The following is a 20,104-nucleotide window of genomic DNA, read 5'->3' as shown; positions in this document are numbered from 1 at the left end:
GAGGTATGTTTTGAATTTAGATACTATTTCATGTGCCATGCCCCGTGCAGGCCAAACAAAACATATCTGTAAGCCACTTGTGGCCTGAGGTGGCCATCTGGGGACCCCTGTGCCAGGCCAGAATCAGAGGCCCTGGCAGAAGGGAGGTTATGGAGAGTATTTGGGAGTGTAGTGAGAGAAAAGGTATTCAGGGAAAGACCATTGGGAACCATCATGGGTGTCTGAGTTCCTGAATCAAATGTGACTAGGGGTCTTGGACTTAACAGGACTTACCTTCTAAACCTTACCTCTGTTCCCCCTCCCTCTCCTCCAGGATGCCAATGGCTCCGAGGAGAAGCGGAAAAGTGTGTTGGCTTCAACTACCAAGTGTGGGGTGGAGTTTTCTGAGCCTTCCTTAGCTGCCAAGCGAGCACGAGAGGACAGCGGGATGGTACCCCTCATCATCCCAGTGTCTGTGCCTGTGCGGACTGTGGACCCAACTGAGGCGGCCCAAGTTGGAGGTGTTGACGAGGACGGGAAGGGTCCTGAACAGAATCCCACTGAACACAAGCCATCTGTCATCGTCACCCGCAGGCGGTCCACACGTATCCCTGGGACTGATGCCCCAGCCCAGGTATGAGAGGCTCCCCATGCAAACACCTATAGTCCCTGTGTGCTCCTGGGGGCCTAGTACACTATGGGAAAAAGGAGAACATGGCAATATAGGAGGGATTCAAGCAACCCGTGGAGATACTATTTATATTTTCCAAACCAAACTTATGGATAAATGCACTTATGGGAGACAGTGAGACAGTTTTATACTTGAAGTTGAGACTGCCTAGGAGAATGTAGGATGTGTGAATCTCTTCATTTCAGGTCAGCAAATTTTGGCTTCTAATTTGGGTCAGGTTTTGTGCTAGGCACTGGGAGGCAGAGATGTTTACTTGTTCTGTCAGTACAGATATATATATGTTAAAATCTCTCACTAAGATTGAGGTTTTATCTATTTCATCTTTTAGTTCTGTCAGTATTTGTTTTATACATTTTGATGCTGTGTTATTAGTTGCATACTCATTTAGAAGTAGATTAGAGACTTCATCATTATGAAGTGTTTTTTTTTATCTTTAGTAATCTTTTTGTCTCTTAAAGTCTATTTTGTGGGGTGGCACCTGGGTGGCTCAGTTGGTTAAGCGACTGCGTTCGGCTCAGGTCATGATCCTGGAGTCCTGGGATCAAGTCCTGCATCAGGCTCCCTGCTCAGCAGGGAGTCTGCTTCTCCCTCTGACCCTCCCCCCTCTCATGCTCTCTATCTCATTCTCTCTCAAATAAATAAATAAAATCTTTTAAAAAAAAAAAAAGTCTATTTTGTGAACATCTGGCTTTCTTTCGGTTACTGTTGCCGGGTTCGGGGGGCGGAGGGGATGGATGAGATGTGTATCTTTTCCATCTTTTTACTTTTAGCCCTTCTGTATCCTTATGCTTAAGGTGTATCTTTCAAGTGGCCTATAATTGGAGTTTGTTATTATCTGTTCTGACAACCTTTGTCTTTTAGAGCATTGATACAGTTTACTTTTAACGTAATTACTGAAATACTTGGGTTTAAATCGGCTTTCTTACCGTTTGCCTTCTATTTATCCCGTATTGCCTTTTCTGTTCCTTTCTCCCACCCTCTCACCCCCTTTGGATTGATTGGGTTTGTTATTCCATTTTCCCTCTTTATTAATTTATTAGTTATATACTTGTTTATTATTCTTATTTATTTACTTAATTATTACTCTTTTATTTATTTCTTTATGACTCTTTTAGTAATTATCCAGGCAGCCTTTCTTTCCTGGATTAATGTGAGAGAACTAAGCTCCACAAAAAGGAATTTGAATAACTACCTTCTCAATTCACTGGAGGACGGCACAAAGCTAGTACCATTCTAGATGCATAGGCGAGAAGCTAAGTCATTACATGCAGTGAATGCCTTGTGACATTAGGGCTTAATTCTCTGGTTGAAAAGAGCTACTAGAGAGTAAAACACGCATTCTTGGCTTATTGAAATCTGATATAAATTAGTATTTTACCTCTTCCAGAACAATGCAAAGTTCTTACAACACTTTTAACTCCATTTTTCACCAATCTCTTAACTTGTAGAATTATTAACACGTGTTTTCATTCTCTAAACATTTTAACATCACCAAGATGTTATAACATCATTGTTTTTATTAAGTTTTTAATTTTAATTCCAATATAGTTAACATACAGTGTTATTTTAGTTTTGGCTGTACAACCTTGTGATTCAACAATTCTATACATTCCTCATTGTTTTGTTCAGTTGTTGCTCATTTTAGATTTACTGAAAGACTTAGCATATTTGTTGCTTTTCATTTCTTTTCGTATCTCCAAGCTTCTAGCTCAGATGATTTATGTGCTGCTTGAAAAACATCCTTTAGTATTTCCTTTAGTGTGAGTCTATTAATGATGAAATTTATTAGTCTTTGTCTGAAAATTTTTATTTTTTTAAGATTTATTTATTAGAGAGAGAGCAAGAGAGGAGGAGGATAACTTTGCTGGGTGGAGAATTCTGTTTTGGTAGTTATTTTCTCTTGGCACTTAAAGAATATCACTCTATTGTCTTCAGACTTCCATTGTAGTTACAGTGTTGGGAAATCATCATAAGCCATATTGTTGTTTCTTTGAATATAAGGTGTCTTTTTATCTTACTGCTTTTAAGTGCTTTTTTTTTTGTTGTCATTGGTTTTTAGCAGTTTTGCTGTTACACCTAAATATTGGTTTGCTTTGTGTTTATCCTTTTAGGGTTTGTAGTCCTTCTTAAATATTTCTTCTGCCCCATTTTCTCTCTTCTCTCCTTCTGGGACTCCAGTTACACACTTGTTAGAGTCTTTCACCAATCCCCTATTTTGTCTGTCATGCACTTTTCTGTATTTCCACTTTTCTCTTATTCTGGCCTTTCAGTTCACCCATTCTCTCTTTAGCTATATCTAATATGTTGTTAAGCCCACTCATCGAGTTCTTATTTTTAGTTATTTTTTTCGGTTACTGAATTTCTATTTGGTTCATTTTTAGAGTTCCTAGTTCTTCGATGAAATTTTCAACCTTTCATTTTATTGCATAATTTAGGCGTAGTTTTCTTAAAGTTTATGTCTGGTAACTCCATTAGTGGGATCCTCCGGGGTCTCTTTCTGTTATGTTACTTTTTGTTTCTAAGTCACATTTTGTTCTCTTGTATATCTGGTTACTTTTAATTGCATGAAAAATTGTTGAGGTAATTAAAGACTCTGGATGATATTCTTGTCTTCCAGAGAGGATTTATCTTTGCATCTGACTGGTAGCAAAGGGCATTAGCAATCCTGAATTATTTTAATTTAATCAGCCGTTGAGATGATTTTAAGTTGAGCATTATTCTATGTGAGGACTAGTCTATTTCTGATTTACCTTTATTCTGAGATTTAGCCCTTTGGAGCCCCAGTCCAAAGCCTGGGGTTTATCAGGCTCTCCTTCCTTGGCAAGGCCTAAAGCCCAATTTTTATTCTGCTAGCTCCTGGATTTGTTAAAAACTCTGTTTAGTTTCACAGCTTCCCAGTTACCTCTTCTAGTAATGCACCCACCTCTAGGGAAAACACAGCTCCAAATGCCGCACTCACCTCTTTCACTTTCCTTTTTTTCCTGTATCTTGGCTCTTCAAGTCTTTGCCAACTGATTTGCTCTCTGCTACTTTCAGAAATGTGGTTTTTATATAGAGTTTGGATTTTTTAGTTGTTCTCAGCTGGAGAGTTGGCCTTTGAGCCTGTCCTCTGTAATAGAAAGGGGAGCTTTAAGATTATCCTGAACAGCTCAGTGTCCACTCTCTGGGGTCTTATTCCCTGGTTGTGATAGAGATTGGAGGCTAGAGGCCTCAGCTTGTCCTGAGGATGGCCGGAAGGAGCCTGAGCAACTACACAGCTCTGCATGCCCATTTCATAGATGAGGAAGTAGGTCCAGAAAAGGCAAGAGACCTACCTAAGTTCGTACAGCCAAGTAATGACAGAGCTAGCCCTGGAATTTGGACCTCTTGAATCCCCACCCGTGGGTACTTTGACTTCACCAGGCTTTAGGAGGAGGTTTATTTATTTATTTTTGGTTATTTGTTTACTTATCTTTCTTTGTATTATAGATATTTTCAATCTTGCACAAAAGTATAGAGAATGGTAAAATGAACCTCAATATTTAGCCATCCCCTGGCTTTAACGGTTTTCAAAATATAGACATTCTTTTTTTATTTGTATCTCCACTTCTTCCTGCCACTGGATATTTTTTTTTTGAAACAAACGCCAAACACCATATCATTGCATTCATACATACTTAGGTTTGTATCTGAAGTACACAATACATAAGCTTTCTCCCTTCCTTCCTTCCTCCCTCCCTTGCTCCCTTCTTCCTCCCTTCCTCCCTCCCTTCTTTCCATATATAATCTCAATATTATTATCACACCTACAAAATCAATACAAAAAATATTGTCAAATATTCAAAATAGTTTAATTCCATTTCCCTTATTACAAAATTACAAATCATTACAGCTAGCTGAGTTCATGTTGGATTTCTTGTCTGGCAAGTTTGGGGGCCTTCGACTCCATTGCGTTTTTTTCTGTGCAATCATCTTGTTCCCCTAAGGGAGGAAGAATGAAAAATTTCATTTCTTCCTAGTCTATAGAAAAGAAAAGAGGGCACCAATGGGTAAAGGACATGGCCAGGACCTCACAGAGAGTCAAGGCCCTCTGCTGAAAGGGGTTGTGGGAGCTGGACCCTGGGAAGGGGAGAAAGCCTGCTGTTCCCAGGCCTCCTCAGTCAGTGTGGCCAGCCTCACCTGTTAGCCCGCTCTACACCCAGGGAGATGATGTGGATGTTGCTCTTCCCCATAGGGTTCCGTCCTCTCTTGAGAGGACAGGGATGGGGCAGAGAGAGGCCTCTATTCCCTTACAGCCCTACCTACCCTCTGTCATGGGACTGAACGATGAGGACAAGTTCTGTGAGGACAGGACCGTCCTGTTCATTCTGTGGTCCCTGCTCAGGTCGTGGCACCCAGTTGGCGCCTCCATCTAATACAGAGCTTGAGAGCAGCCAGTATTTATTGAGCAATTACTACATATCAGGTAGTGATTTCCATGTATTAATTCATTTCGTCTTCAGAGCTAACCCATTTGGTAGGTGCTTATTATTCCCATGTTAAAAATGATGATGCCCAGAGAAGTTAAGAAATTTTAGGTGGTAAGTAAAGGAGGTAGATCCCATACCAGGCAATCCAGCTGCAGAGCCTGGACCCGTAACTACTATGGTTTCCCGTCCAATAGCATACTTCACCTCAGGGGTTGGGAACTAGGGCCTGTGGGCCAAATCCAGACCTAAGAATGGATTTTACATTTTATTTTATTTATTTATTTATTTGGATTTTACATTTAAAAGTATTATTTGAAAAGGATGGGGAGGAGGGGAAGAAGAAGAAGAATGGAGACGGGCGTGCAGCCCACAAAGCCTAAATTCGCTCTCTGGCCCTTTACCGAAACAGTTTGCCGACCCCCAGCCTAGAGGAGACAGTGAAAGGAATTTTGGACCTGTTCTCTGTCTCAGGTTTGCCTTGGCGGGTGTAGTGGGCAGACTAAGTTCCAAAGGGGAGACTGACAAGCAGTGGTCAAGTCTTCGGTTTTCCCAGCACATAGGAGGCTGAGCCATCTTGGTTCTATTCCTTCTCCAGGCTGAGGACATGAATGTCAAGTTGGAAGGGGAAGCTTCAGCGCGGAAACCAAAGCAGCGGCCACGGCCTGAGCCCCTGATCATCCCCACCAAGGCGGGCACTTTCATTGCCCCTCCCGTCTACTCCAACATCACCCCATACCAGAGCCACCTGCGCTCCCCTGTCCGCCTAGCCGACCACCCCTCAGAGCGGAGCTTTGAGCTGCCGCCCTACACCCCTCCCCCCATCCTCAGCCCTGTGCGGGAAGGCTCCGGCCTCTATTTCAATGCCATCATGTCAACCAGCAGCATCCCAGCCCCCCCTCCCATCACGCCAAAGAGTGCCCATCGCACCCTGCTCCGGTCTAGTGAGTGACCCGCCCTCAGGGGCCACGGGGGCAGGGAATGTGGGGAGGGAGGGCGGTGGGCAGGGATGAGACTCCACTTACAGGGCTGCTGGAGATGGGGCTAAAGCACTGTGGGCAAAGGGGCTCCACTCTCTTCTCTGAGAGAGAAAAGGAGATTTTCCTGGTTCAAGAACAGGCAGGGGTGCAGGGGTGGGGGGGTATGAGCCCAACTGCTTGGGTTCGAATCCCAGTTCTACCATTTACTGTTATTTGTGCAAGTCATTTAAACCCTCTCAGCTTCAGTTTCTTCAGTATTTAATTGAAGATATTAGTAGTATTGGGTTGATGATGAGATTGCCAATTTCAACTGTTTTGGGATCCACAAATAGCAGTTTCCTAGGGTTCAACCTAATGGCCACCTCACAGGGTTGTGGTGAGGTTCAGATGCATTAACAAACAAACGTAAAGCACTTAACGTCATGCCTGGAGCGTCATGTTTGCTCTTATTCTGTGGTAGATCCTGTCTCCTGGGTCTCTTAAACAGTTGTTTTGGCCAAGAGCAGACATTTTGGCAGGCCTGGCTAGTGAAGTGTTGAAAAATGTTTCCCACTCCACAGAAGGATCCGTTTCTTCTGAAAAAATGGGATAATCCTATCTCTCAGGTAGTGGAGGATTAAGTGGGAGGTAGAAGGGTGAGGCTGCGCCATCACCAGATTAACCTCTGACCCTGACTCCCTTGGCGTAGCTCTCTGGTGCCCCCTGGTGTCCGTGGGTGAGAAATGGCTCACCCTGGGCTGGCTGACCTGCCCTCCCACGTACCCTCCAAGCTTGGAGCTTCTCTCCCTGCCTGGGTTGTGCAGGAAGAAGTCACCGTAGAGACCGGACTGGCAGCAAAGAGAGGCCTCCCGTCCATCTATGAGTATTTATCGAGTACTTGGGTGTAAAGCGTTGAACTGGGCTGGTGAATGCTCCAACAGTGCATGGGACAGCATGGTCTGTTCTGAAGAGAGTACAGGGTCATTAGGGAGTTGACATGGGAACCTGGGAGACAGAAAAGCAGAGGTTATGAGCAGAGTGGGATCAGTAGCCAGCGAGTGAAGCAGACCCTAAGCTCCAAAGCCTGCAGAGGCTCCTAGCCTGGGGTGGTAAGAAAGCATTCAAGAGAGGGTGGGGCTAGAGCTGAGCTTAAACTAGGAAGGGGGTGGGGAGGGCCCACTAGGCTAAGGAAAACGAGTGGTACAAAGGCCTGGAGGTGGGATGTGCAGGAAGAGTGATGAGCCGTGAGTAAGCAGTCTGCTAGGATCTGGGGTTCAGGCAAGGGGGTAGGGGGAGGTATAGATGGAAGGGGGACTGCATGAGCCAGCTGAGCTGAGGAGTTCAGGTTTTATCTCAGGCTGCAGAGGGGAGTCAGCCAAGGTTTTGGTTTTGGAGCAAGGGAGTGTCTGGATGACATGGGGCACTAAGATTAGCTCAGGAGAAACTGAGGCTGAGAATCCAGCGTGGAAGTGAGAAGATAAGTGTGAAATGGGGATCCCCTTCACCACCTTGCTAGTGTGCCAGAAGTTTCAGGCTCTTGACTAGAGCAGGTACAGTTTAATGTTGGTGTTAATTCTGTAGTGTGGGAGCTCCCGGGGCAGGGACCCAGCTTTCGGTAGGAGTAGTAGTAATAATAATAGCTGATATTTATTGAGGGTGAGGCTCTGTGTGTGATTTCATTCAGTCCTCACATTAACCCTAGGAGGTGGGTAGTAATAGCCCCTTTCAGCAGGTGTGGAAACAGAAGCACCCACATGTTTGGCAGAGTCTCAGTTAGTCGTCACAGTTGCAGGCTGAGGAGCCAGGATTCAGGGGGCCTGATTTCCAAGTGTGAGTCTCTGTGAGTCACTGCTGTGGGTCTTTGCAAACAGAGCAGCCACGTAGGGTGGGGGTGGGGGAGCTTGCTGAAGGGAGGACAGTGCCGTTCACCAACGTGCCTTTTGTCCCATAGATAGTGCTGAAGTCACCCCACCTGTCCTCTCTGTGATGGGGGAGGCCACCCCAGTGAGCATCGAGCCGTAAGTGCAGCCCTTCCTCTGGCCCACGGCATGAGGGTGGCCGAGTGGGGTCCAGTGCGTGCGGGTCCCGTGAGGAAGAGGAGGGTCGTGTGGGGCCCACAGAGGGCTGAGCGGGCCTCTGAGATTCTACAGTGGGCTCTGGGCTTTACTGTCCCCACCCTGCTTCTGTGTGGAAGTCACAGGGAAAGGAAAGGACGAGTGCAGTTTAAATTTGCCTCTGAGGAGAATTAGGAGGGTAGAGTCCAAGAGACTCCTTCCTTCTGTGTCTGGAAACCTGGAGCTTCTCCCCTTTCCAACCTCTGGGCTTTGTCTTTCTGGCCGGACCAGGTGCCCTTTGCCAGGCTTCCTCATGGAAGGCAAATTCCCTTACACGCAGTTGGGGCCTTGCTGTGCTCAGCCTCTGCCAGCCACCCCTTGCATCTTCTCCGGGGGGAAGGGTTCCCTATCGCCGCGGGGTGAGGCCTCACTCCCTGCCCTTTCCACCCCTGCAGACGGATCAACGTGGGCTCCCGGTTCCAGGCAGAAATTCCCTCGATGAGGGACCGTGCCCTGGCAGCTGCGGACCCCCACAAGGCCGACTTGGTGTGGCAGCCGTGGGAGGACCTTGAGAGCAGCCGGGAGAAGCAGAGGCAAGGTGAGAGGGGACCGGGGCCAGGAGGTGAAGGCGGGCTGTCGGGCAGGTGGGTGGGCTAGGCCCGGAAAATGATTTCTTCTCCTCCCTTCCCACACGTGCTCCAGTGGAAGACCTGTTGACAGCTGCCTGCTCCAGTATCTTCCCTGGAGCTGGTACCAACCAGGAGCTGGCCCTGCACTATCTGCATGAGTCCAGGGGAGACATCCTGGTGAGACAGCAGCCCTGGTGGAGGGAGGGACCCTCAGGGAGGCTGGCCTGGATCCGGGTCTTCCGCGCAGCAGCCAGGACTGCTGACATGCTGATCTGAGGCAGGCAGGAGGGCTGACCGAGCTGGGGGTTGTAGGGGCTCCACCCACGGCCATCTTACTTCCAAAGTCCAGACTTTGCTGCACAGGGTCCTCCCGTCTACCCCAGTCTCCGATTCTGGGTCAGTGAGTCCCCACCCTTAGAAAGGCTGTCACTGAGGGCTTTCTCTACCTGTGGCTGTCTGTCCTGGGGGCCGCATGTTCCCTCTTAAGAGGCCCACGGCCTGGTTCCAGAGCAGCCCCACCCCCCATGACCTCATCATCCTGCTAGACCTCTTGGCCCTCAGCAGTTAAGCAGGGGCAAAAATAAAGGCCCACCCTACTACTCAGAGGGCTGAAGAAGCCTTCTGGGGGTTTTGCCTGGCACCTAGGATGCTCAGCCTACCACTGAGACCCCTGCAGAGCCCTGACCCTTTTCCTCACTTCCCCTTCAGGAAACGCTGAATAAGCTGCTACTGAAGAAGCCCCTGCGGCCCCATAACCACCCACTGGCGACGTATCACTACACAGGTGGGCCTGAGACCTGGAGCCTCGAGGGGTCTCCAGCATCAGTGGGGCCCAGCTTCGTGCTGAGTCACAGCCCTGGGTGCGGGGGAGGAGGTGGGGGGTGGACAAGCCAAGAGCCAGAGTGAAGGAACCGACACCAAAGCTGGGGTAGTTCTCGAGGGGCCTCCTGTGCCCTGGAGGGGAAGGGAGAGAGGTGTGGGCAGGTGGGAGGCCATGCAGGCAGAAGAGTCCATGGCGGGGTGCAAGGGACAGGAGTCTAGGGAGTGCCATCCGAACTAGCGTCAGGTGCCTGGAACTTAGACAGCCCCTGGAGTGCCCTGTCCCCTGCTGGGCGCTGTGCTCTAAAAGGGACACTGACCGAACGGCCTAGTCACAGCAGCCACTGTCCTCGATCCCTGTTGAGCGGTGCGTCTTGTGTGTGCCCGGCAGAGCATCGAGGGTTCCCCAGGATTACCTCATTTAGTCTGCACCACAGCAGGCGCGGTGGCTTCTAGGACGAGCTCCCAGTTGGAGAGTGAGGGGAGTGAGGCTCAGAGGCAGGTTAAGTGGCACAAGCAGGATGTGGATCCAGCTCAGAGTGCCTGCAGAGACCACCCGTGGATGCCCTCACACTTCTGTGCCACTCAGGATCGCCCCCTGCGGGGTGCCCAGCTCCACCTCACGACCTTGGCTCCTCTCTGCCCCACAGGCTCTGACCAGTGGAGGATGGCGGAGAGGAAGCTCTTCAACAAGGGCATTGCCATCTACAAGAAGGATTTCTTCCTGGTGCAGAAGCTGGTAAGCTGGGGCAAGTGAAGGCCAGGAACTGGCTGCATGATTTGGGGCTCCCTCTGCCGGTGGTGGGCCTGCAGTCCCTTACCAGGCCCTCTGAGAAAGCGGTTAGGTTAAGGCCACTCGGTATCCTCAGAGACAAACAAAACAAGGGGGAAAGATTGGGCCTTTCCTCCCCTTGGTTCCGAGCCTTCTTCCCTCAGGTTAGGGTAGCGTGGCCATGCTCTGGGATCTCAGAGGGAGGCCTGAGTGGGCAGACCCAGCGAGGTCAGACTTCAGAGAGTGACCTGCCTCGGGGGGGCGGGGGACAGGAAGAGAAGGAGGGCTGCAGACAGATGTGAGCCATTCCCCAAGGGGCTGGAGTACTTCAAAAGCCACAATCAGCATGTGGAGGAGAGATCACCCTAAGAATGAGGGGAACTGAGAGCCAGCAAGGAAGAGACTGTGTAACTGACCTGGGGGGCCGCTGCCCTCTTCCTGCCAGACCAGGGCTTCCTTCCAGTAACTCAGCTGACCAAGTAGAGGAGGCCAAGCCTAGTTTTCCTAGATTGGATTTATCTTGCCCTCTCCCTGTGTTCTTCTGGGAGAAGAAGAGTGCTTTGCTAATCCAAGGACTTGCATCTTTCCAGCAGCCCTGCCTCACAAAATCTGAGCCTTGTGGACCACTGAGGAAAGAGGGTTTCCAAGAATGTGTTCTCTCCTCCTGGAACTGTAGATTGTGCCAGGACAGCTCTGGGGACTGGGCAAAGTGCTGATGAACTCTCCTACAAGGGCCCTATTGTGAGGACAGTCATTTGCTGGGGTTTAGCAACATTGCGTTCCCAGATTGGGCAACATTTCTGCGAAGTACATGCCCGTGAAATGCACTGCGGGGCGACTAACGCCTTAATGAAAAGAGCAGACCATTAGTCATACAGATGATCAAAGAGAATTGATAGCAAAAGCGTAAACAGGATCTAATTAATACATTTGTGACTTGGCCATTCCTGTGAGATTGGAGCACATCTGTTTCCTCCTCGGGCACTGAAGACTGTCACTGACCCCTTGGGCTCTGTGGCTAGGACTTCCCAGCTCCCTCTGCAGCCCCACGTTGGCTGAGCTGCCTGGGAGCCTGAGGCAGAAAGGGCAGAGTCAGAGCAAACAGCCTCTGTGTGTGGGAAACGCTCCAGAAACTAAACCCAGGAGCCAGATGCATTTGTGACCTGGGAGTGCTAGGATTTCAGAGGCCGGGAGGCCCCTTGGAGGCTCATCTACACGTGAAGAGACTCGCCTAAAGTCACACAGCCATTTAGTGGCAGAGTTAGGAATAAGACTTGGGCCTTCTGCTTCCTTTTCAGGTTTTCCAGAACTTTCTTGTTAGTGTCCCTTCAGTCCCTCCCTGACATAGGACGGTTTAACATTTCTCTAAGCCTCACTTGCCAGTTGCAGCACCCTGGGGAGGAATGACACTGTTGCCCGGCTTCATGAAGGCAGTTTGTGTTGCCAGGTCTCCGCTGGCTCTGAACATGGATGGTGTCCACGCTTTTTCACCCTGAACTTTTTATTTTGGAAAAATTTCAGACTTACAGCAAAATTGAAAAAATAGTGCAATGAACACCCATGTACCCCTCATATACATTTACCAATTGTTACCGTTTGCCATACTTGCTTTCCCTCTCTCTCTTTCTGTTTATATATAAATTTATATACACCCTACTTCCTCTCCCTCTGTTTTAACTAATCATTAAAAGTTAGTTACAGACATCATGACACTTGACCCAAATATCACTTAAAAACAAGGATATTCTCTTGCAAAACCACAATACCGTCATCATACCCAAGAAATTTAAACTGATACAATAATATTCTCTAATATGCAGTCCCTATTCAGATCTCCCCCAATGGCCTCTTGTTGCTTTTAGCTTTTTAGCTTTTTTAGTTTTTTTTTTCTTTTCTTTTTTAATAGTGCTGAAGCATTGGTCAGTGGTTTGTTCAGAGTGGGCACTGGAGAAATGGTTATATTTCCTGGGTTTCTCAGGTTTAGCATTTGTTGCCGTTGGGGGTGGGGGGAACATATGCGTGGACGGGAGAGGCTGGAGTCTCCCCAGGCAGGTGAGCTAAACCAGGAACTCTGACCTCAGTTTTGGCTTCAAACCAGATCCAGACCAAGACCGTGGCCCAGTGCGTGGAGTTCTACTACACCTACAAGAAGCAGGTGAAAATTGGCCGCAATGGGACGCTAACCTTCGGGGATGTGGATACAAGCGACGAGAAGTCGGCCCAGGAAGAGGTTGAAGTGGATATTAAGGTGACTCCCTTCCCAGCTTTGGCTGCTTAGAGCCTTGGCTGTGTCTGGGGCCAGGGGCTGAGTTGGGAGCCTGAGGCCAAGCTCTCTAGAAGTCCCTGGAGGGTCGAGAGAGGAAGGCAGTGTCCCTGACAGCCTCAAGGAGCTGATGTCCTGGGCACTGGACCTGGACCTTTTAGGTTCGCCTCTCTATCTGCCAGTGTCATGGTAATAACAGGTTGTGTTGATGCAGAACCCCGGGGAGTTTTCCCGCAGTATTTGCACCAGTGCTGACTTACTGTCCCCTCGCAGCAGATCTCTAACACTGTTGCCCAAACTGGAGTCATTCTTATACAGCCATGAATATGTTCTCTGCATCCCGACCACACGTCACTGTTACCGACTTTGTCATGTTCACATACCACCTGTGCTACTAGTTCATATTTTTCTTTAAATCAACTCATTTTTTACTCAGAAGAGAAACATTGTATCACAATCATAAATAGATAACTAGTATTGTTTGCCATAGAAGGTACTAGTGAAAATAAGTAGATAATGAAAACCAAACAATGTTATTAAATTCTAGGTAGATACTCTTACCTGCCAAGGCTCTGAGTCTTGGCCCTGATCTCTGTTCAATTAAATCTGGAGAAGTATAGAAGACACATTAAGATCCAACTCGAAACTTTGTCCTTGACACAATCAGGATTGAAAGAAAATTGAAAAGTGAATGTTACTTAATTCTCTGTCCATGTATCCACCTAACATCATCTTGGTGATGCGCTAAGCAGGGAGTGGTTTGGTCCCCAGTGTGCATATGGGAAGTGGGTGCAGGTCCCGAAAGCATGAGGAAGATGGTTTAGAATTGCAGCTAAGGCTGCTGCCTGGCCCCACCAGACAACCTTGCTGAAGGATGTGTCTCTTGGACTGGCATGCTCCCTCCCTGCCCCTAACTCAGTCTCAAGTGCTCCGTCTCTTCCTGAGGGCTTCCAGGGCTTCTAGGGCTCCAGACTCCATCGTCTTTCCCAGGCAGACTAGCGGGGGGAGGATACAGAGCCGCAGCACGGGAGGCCACGCTGGGCCGGGCCAGGCCAGGCAAGCAGGGTGAGCAGGGGCTAGTGGCCCCGGGTTGGGTCACAAGCAGGGCAGTGCAGCTGTGTAACCGAGCTCCAGGCTCACTGCCCTCGTTCTTGTCCCCTATAGACTTCCCAGAAGTTCCCTAGGGTGCCTCCTCCCAGAAGAGAGTCTCCAAGTGAAGAGAGACGGGAGCCCAAGAGGGAAGTAAAGGAGACCAGGAAGGAGGGGGAGGAGGAGGTGCCAGAGATCCAGGAGAAGGGAGAGCAGGAGGAGGGGAGAGAGCGAAGCCGGAGGGCAGCGGCTGTCAAGGCCACACAGACACTACAGGCCAATGAGTCGGTAAGTGTGACCTCCGCTGGGGGAGCCCAGGGCCAGGAGGGGGGCTGGAGCTGGGCCTGGGGGGTGGGAGGGAGGGCAGAACAGGAACATGGAACCCTGGGTGGTAGGCACTGTCATTATGCCCATTTTACAGATGAGGAAATTGAGGCCCCTACGTAAGACAACTAGTAGGCAGCCTGACTCCAAAGTCTGCTATTAATTTTTATACTATATTGCTTCTGGATCTGAGACTCAAGAAGAAGGCTTTGTGAAGACCTAAAAGGCATGTGGGACGTTGGGGAAGCATTTATGAGTTGTAGGTCAGGCAGGCTCTCCCTAAGAGAGCTGTGTCCCCACCAAGAACGCCTGGCAAGAATGAGCTGAGACCATGAGAACAGCAATGGCCCCTCACACATGTTCTCCGCACAGTGCCTTCCTGGCCATTATCTCTCGTTGATTCCTCACAGTAGCCGCATAAAGTGTTAACACCTACCTGGAAGATAGAGGACACTGGGTTCAGAGATGCTGAGTGACTTTCCTGAGGTCCCACCCGCGGTCCTTGTAGTGAGGTCCTCTGTCCACCATATCGCAGACCAAGAAGCCAGACATACTGGCCAGATGTGTTCCTTGTCAGGGAGAGGTCCCCCAAAAGAGAGTAGGGATGGGAAGGGCCTATTAGGGAACTACCATGAGAGCCTTTAAAAAAATTTTTGTGTTGTACACTTACGCTTGCAGGAAGACACCCCCCAACCCTGCCCCAGACTGTAGACAACAGCTGTGTCCTCTCTTCTGAGACTTGGCTGGGTTCCTCCAGGAGCTGTGCTCTGTGTACAAGCTCCAAGTTCTGCTGACTTCTGTGAATACTTCCCTATGAGGGTCAACCCGTGCACATACTTCCGACTTCTGATGGCCATCTGAGGCTCCCCTAACCCAAGGCCCATGATTCCTATATCCTGAGCAGCACCCCTCCAGTTCTGTGCCGGGGTCCTCTACTCTCGGTCGTTTGCTTGTCTACTTGGCATTTCCGCTGGTGGCTCATGTTGTCTGTCCCGTTCACTAGATTTCGAGCTCTCTGAGAGCAGGGGTCCCTGTCCGTCACCTCTGTCTGTATCCCCAGCATCTGGCACAGTCACATGGACTTGAATCTCATTTATGGAATTAAGGCATGAATGAATGGGCTAAATGACTGAAAACATGCAAACATCGTTAATTGAGACACCAAGGCCCCCCGTCAGATAGATGCATGGAGAAGTCCTAGCTGCCATAGGCTGTCCCACAGAATGACTGTACCAACAGCCTGACAAAGATAGAGTTGGCCAAAGACCGGAATGGGCTGCCAGAAAGCAGTGAGTCCCTTGTCACTGAAAGGATTCTAGTGGATTCTAGGGGACCATTTGGCAGGAGTGATTCAGGAACCTCTTTCCCAGACCTCTCACCTCTCCTTGTCTGATCCTCTCCAGGCCAATGACATCCTCATCCTCCGAAGCCATGAATCAAATGCCCCTGGGTCTGCTGGTGGCCATGCCTCAGAGAAGCCAAGGGAGGGGGCAGGGAAGTCACGGAGGGCACTACCTTTTTCGGAGAAGAAGAAAAAACCAGAGACATTTAACAAGACCCAAAATCAGGAGAACACTTTCCCTTGTAAAAAATGTGGCAGGTAAGATGGTGGCCCTTCCTCCACTGGGACCTAGCAGGGTGGCCACGGCTGGGGGGCAGGGGAGAGGGAAGAGGCAGTCGGAACTTTGCCCTTGTCTTCTGATTGGCAGTGAGGGTTTCTAGGGCAGTGATGTCACCTGGCTCCGAGAAGACGGATGATGGCGCTGAATCAGGAACCCCTCCGTTTGTTCCCTAGGAGGAGGGTGGGGGTGGGCCGAGTGGCCGGAGCCCGGCAGGCGGGCTCAGTACGGACCCAGGCGGGGCGCACACTGCACACACGCGCACACACGCACGCACACACGCACGCACGCGCACACGCACGCACGCCCTAGCCTGGTGGTCCCAGGGGCGTGGGGACGGCCCTCTGACTTGAGCCCCTCCTGCCCCGGCTACAGGGTGTTTTACAAGGTGAAGAGCCGCAGCGCCCACATGAAGAGCCACGCGGAGCAGGAGAAGAAGGCCGCCGCTCTGAGGCAGAAGGAGAAGGAGGCGGCGGCCGCCGCGGCCACCGCAGCCGCCGCCTCTCCGCACCAGCCGGCCCTGCGCGAGGAGAGCGTCGCGGGGGAGAGGGGCTGACGGCCCGGGGTGGGGGAGCTCGGCCGCGAGGCCCCGGGGCCGCCCCTCTCCCGGACCCCCGGCCCTCCCCGCACCAGCCTGCCCGAGCTCCGGCAAGCACCCCGGGACCTCCGGAGGGAGAGGAGAGATCACGTGGACTTTTCTCTGCAAAACGAGACAATAAAATAAACGGCTCTTTTATTTATCAAAGGCCCGGGAGCAGTCTTCAGGGCTGCAGGATCCAGTTCTCTTGCATTCGGTGTCGGAAGTCGCCCTTACGCTTTCCTGGAACCGCCGAGGTCCCTGCCGGCTGGGGCTGCCCCCTCGGGAGGGCCTCCAGCGCCGCCGCCGCCGCCCACGCCGGGACCTCGGCCGCCGCGCAGCCTCTTCCGTCCGCGACCCCCCCTCCCCCCCCCCCCCCCCCCGGCCCCACGGAGAGCCAAGCACTAGCTCACCCTCCTGGCAGCATTATTTCCCCTCCCCAGAGGCCCTCAGAGGCTGCACAGGCCCTGCCCCAAGCCCCGGGCAAAAGGGACTCCCCGGGAGGGAGTGTGGTGGTCTCTCTGAGAGGGAGCTCAGCCTGGTACCTGTGCTGTCCCCTACACGACAATGCCCAGGCCTGCGCCGCTCCCGTGACCCTGTCCCAGGCCACCTCCTCTGGGAGGAAGGCTCCCGGAATGCCCGTACGTCAGAGGACAGGTACCTGTCCCTTTGCTGCTGGTGAGCAGCCTGCTGGGGCTGAAGTGTTCTCAAATGTGTGGCCGAGGGACCGGCGTGCCTCCCGAGCTCTCAGCCTGCGGGAGGGAAGGCCGCAGACGGTGGAAGCTGCAGGGTGGGGCTGGAGGGAACTTTGTGAGAAACCTTGGCTCTTCCTGCTTCCCACCTTTTTGCCAAACGCCTTTGGGCCCTGGAGGCTGCTAAGGGAGCTTATCTGGGGCCCAGCCTGCTCCTCCTCGGTGCGAGTTCCTCCCTGCCTCTGTCCTGCCCTTGGCAGCTGCCCTCTAACCCCATCCCACCTGGTCTAGTGCTGATACCCACAGCCCAGCCCCCAGTCCTGCTTGCTGGAGATTTCTGGATCCTTCCCTGGGAGGGGGAGGTTTCCTAACCAGATTGGACAGGAGCCTTCATTCCTTGACTTGTGTCATTTGAGAGCTATTTATTTATTCTTAATATTTAATTTTTAACATCCTCTCAGGGACCAGGGGCCTCCTGCTTTCCAGAGGCCCAAGTGCATTTATCCCAAAACAAGGCACCTTCTTGGCATCCACCCCACCCCCATTCCTAAGACCCTAAGGTCCCTCACCTCATTGCTCTGGAAGCTTTTGCCAATAGGAGTGATAGTAGCCCTGGAAGAGGGTGCAAAGGTGTGAGGTGTCACCAAAGCCGCAGGAAGACTAGCAGAAGCAAGGGAGATCAAAGGCAGTTCTTATTGCTACCTCTTCTCTGGCTGTATTTTCAACTTGCCTGAGGGGACTGGCTGGAAGCCAGAATTCTAGTCTTGTTTCTGGCTGGACGAAGCCATATTTGGCATGGAGTCACTGAAGTGAAGGGCTGGAAGGTTCTAGAGGCCCCATCACTTGCCAATCCTATAGGAGTGCTGAGTTACTTTTCTGATCTTGATATTCAACTTCAGTTGTGTTAAAAGTTCCAAGTGAATGCAAGTATATGACAGGTTAGCAGGTTAGGAAGGAGCTGAAAATTCTGCCACTCTCCTTACGAGATAGCCTATAGGCGCCATATTTGGTAGCTGGGAGTGAGGAGGGAGTTTTGTTTCTAAACTATGCACTAGCAGGTGTTCTTCAGCATTCATTTATGCACTAATATGGTTCTTCAGGACCCCAGCGATGGGAGTAACAAAATTCTTCTCCCCGCCAGACTCCAGGAAGCTACCTAGATCTTCAACTTCCCAGTTTCCCCCAAAGCCTTCTTCAAGGTCCCAAGACTGCAAAAATCTGGTATACCCTCCAGAAACAGGAGGGTGGCAAATTTAGGCTGTCTTCTAAATCACTTGTGTAATAAGAGTGCCTTCGCAGCTTCGCCCCAAAGTGCTACTTATGTTTCCTGAGGTTTTTTCTATTTAAATAGTATTTAGTTTCAGGCCCCTCTGTGGACGTGTGGTAAAAGGAACCCCCTTCATTTAGAGTGATTCTCCTCTTCTAAGCTCATAGAAATCAGACTAGGTGAATGTTGGGGGAGAAAATCAAGCTGGTACCTCTGTATTAATTCCACCAGACACTATTTTCGAAGGGCTCATGCTCCATGATGGATTCATATCTAGACTATAAGGTGAAAGTTAAAATGTGTAGAGGGCAGTTGCCATTTTTCTGAGTGACCTGCCAATAAAGTAGGTGCAGCCATAAGAGCTGGGATAGGTATGTCCTTTATGGTGCTTTCTCCCTGTGAACACAATAGGCTCGTCTTCTGTTTTTTCTTTCTCTTTTCTATTCAGAGCTGTTTAAGAAGTTAAATGACAAACACCTCCAGCTTTATAATGCCCTCCCCACACCATCTCCCATATCCATCTTCCAGTCTCCATCTACACTTAGCTAAGGGCATGAAACTAACCTAGTGCCTGTGTTCCAGACCATTTCTGAGGTCTCTTACCCACCCAAGGAGACTGTGCTTCAGCGCACTGTTCTCCATGCCTTCAGCAGCCCCCCCTCACAGCTAAGGTACACCCTCATCCCTTCTGCCACCCCCCAACCCCGGCACAGAGGTCGTGTGCTGCTTATGTCTAAAGAGATCCCCTATATTTCACTGCCTCAGTGACCTAACCTCTTTCTTCTCATGTGCCAGATGTTAAGATGAAGGAGGAATACGACACATAACCAAGCCTCAGCTGTTTAAATATATTTTCACTGGGGCTCTCTTTTTTCGAACGGTATTTATTACCAGACTGGCAAGCCTAACTCCTTAGGTTTACGGGAAGTATGCGTATTTTTATAAAACAATTGTATGTCCTCCCCATATTTTGCTGTGTTAATATTTGCCTCTAACAATTTGCAGCTGTTTCACCTTTCCCTCATTTGTCTCTAAGTTGAAGGCCTTGTTTGGAGGGGACAGCACAGGAACAGCCTTGACAGTCTGTAATTATTGTACAAATATTTTAATAGCATATAAATAAGTATATTCCTTTTATTTTGGAAAAAAACATGATCAGACACTGCCTTTTGTGTGTTTGCTGCCTGTGGCACCCTTTTTAAAAAAGACTGTTACATATTAAAATAGTGTATATATATATATAAATATTACCTCTTTTGCTGTACAGTTGTGATAGACAAGACTGAAGATTTTATTTTTTGTGTGCTTTTTATAAAAAAGAAAAAATAACACACTAAAGTAAATCTTGCGGATGTGATTGTAATGTACCTATGTAACTTATTTACTTTTGAATGTTCTTCTGTATCTTTAAACCTTTTATTAAATAAGGTTTTAAAAATTCAGAGTTGAACGCTGTGTTCTTTTGGGGAGATTTTCACCACCTGGGATTGACCCCGTTTTGCTTGCAGGGGATTACATGACATTTTTAAACTACAAGGATTCTCTTTTATCACCTCTTTGTCAATGATGCCAGGGCAGGAAAAATAACACGCTAACGTTTGCCTGGCTACAAAGATTACTGAAGAGATAAGAGATATTTTTACAACATTTTAGACAAGAAAAAGCCTCAACTCAGTGTCTCACACAAAAACACGGACACGGCACACTTCCCACGTGTTAGTTTCGTTGAGATGAAGTATGGAGGGTGCAGAATGCAATCCGGTGCCGCAGAGGAAGCCGCAGTGCTCACGACGGTATTTTCCTACGCAGCGGTAGACCAGTCTGCCTGATGGACGCATTTCAACCACATCACCTTAACTCCACTCCAGAATTATATTATCTTTTAAACACGGTCCTTTGTTTAAAAAAAAAAAAAAAATCTGGAA

The 20,104-nt window shown here is 49.6% G+C and overlaps 1 protein-coding gene across 4 annotated transcripts in view; it reads left to right on the top strand.

Annotated features, from left to right (window-relative positions):
- MIDEAS (mitotic deacetylase associated SANT domain protein) overlaps positions 1–16,536 on the top strand; it is a 62,409-nt gene extending 45,873 nt beyond the window's left edge. For all 4 annotated transcript variants that reach the window (XM_032405535.1, XM_032405532.1, XM_032405534.1 and 1 more), the window contains 11 exons: positions 314–613; positions 5,714–6,059; positions 8,026–8,092; positions 8,584–8,726; positions 8,831–8,934; positions 9,466–9,541; positions 10,227–10,315; positions 12,447–12,596; positions 13,776–13,988; positions 15,428–15,624; positions 16,019–16,536. In XM_032405535.1, the coding sequence (XP_032261426.1) occupies positions 314–613; positions 5,714–6,059; positions 8,026–8,092; positions 8,584–8,726; positions 8,831–8,934; positions 9,466–9,541; positions 10,227–10,315; positions 12,447–12,596; positions 13,776–13,988; positions 15,428–15,624; positions 16,019–16,199 (1,866 nt within the window). In that variant the 3' untranslated portion in view covers positions 16,200–16,536. The remainder of the gene's footprint in view (positions 1–313; positions 614–5,713; positions 6,060–8,025; positions 8,093–8,583; positions 8,727–8,830; positions 8,935–9,465; positions 9,542–10,226; positions 10,316–12,446; positions 12,597–13,775; positions 13,989–15,427; positions 15,625–16,018) is intronic.
- The last annotated feature ends 3,568 nt before the right edge of the window (positions 16,537–20,104 follow it).

This window comes from Phoca vitulina, unplaced genomic scaffold (assembly GCF_004348235.1).
Source record: "Phoca vitulina isolate PV1807 unplaced genomic scaffold, GSC_HSeal_1.0 scaffold7, whole genome shotgun sequence".
Classification (NCBI taxonomy): Eukaryota; Metazoa; Chordata; class Mammalia; order Carnivora; family Phocidae; genus Phoca; species Phoca vitulina.
The sequence above is the reverse complement of the archived record's forward strand: the minus strand, read 5'-3'. Positions and strand labels throughout refer to the sequence as shown.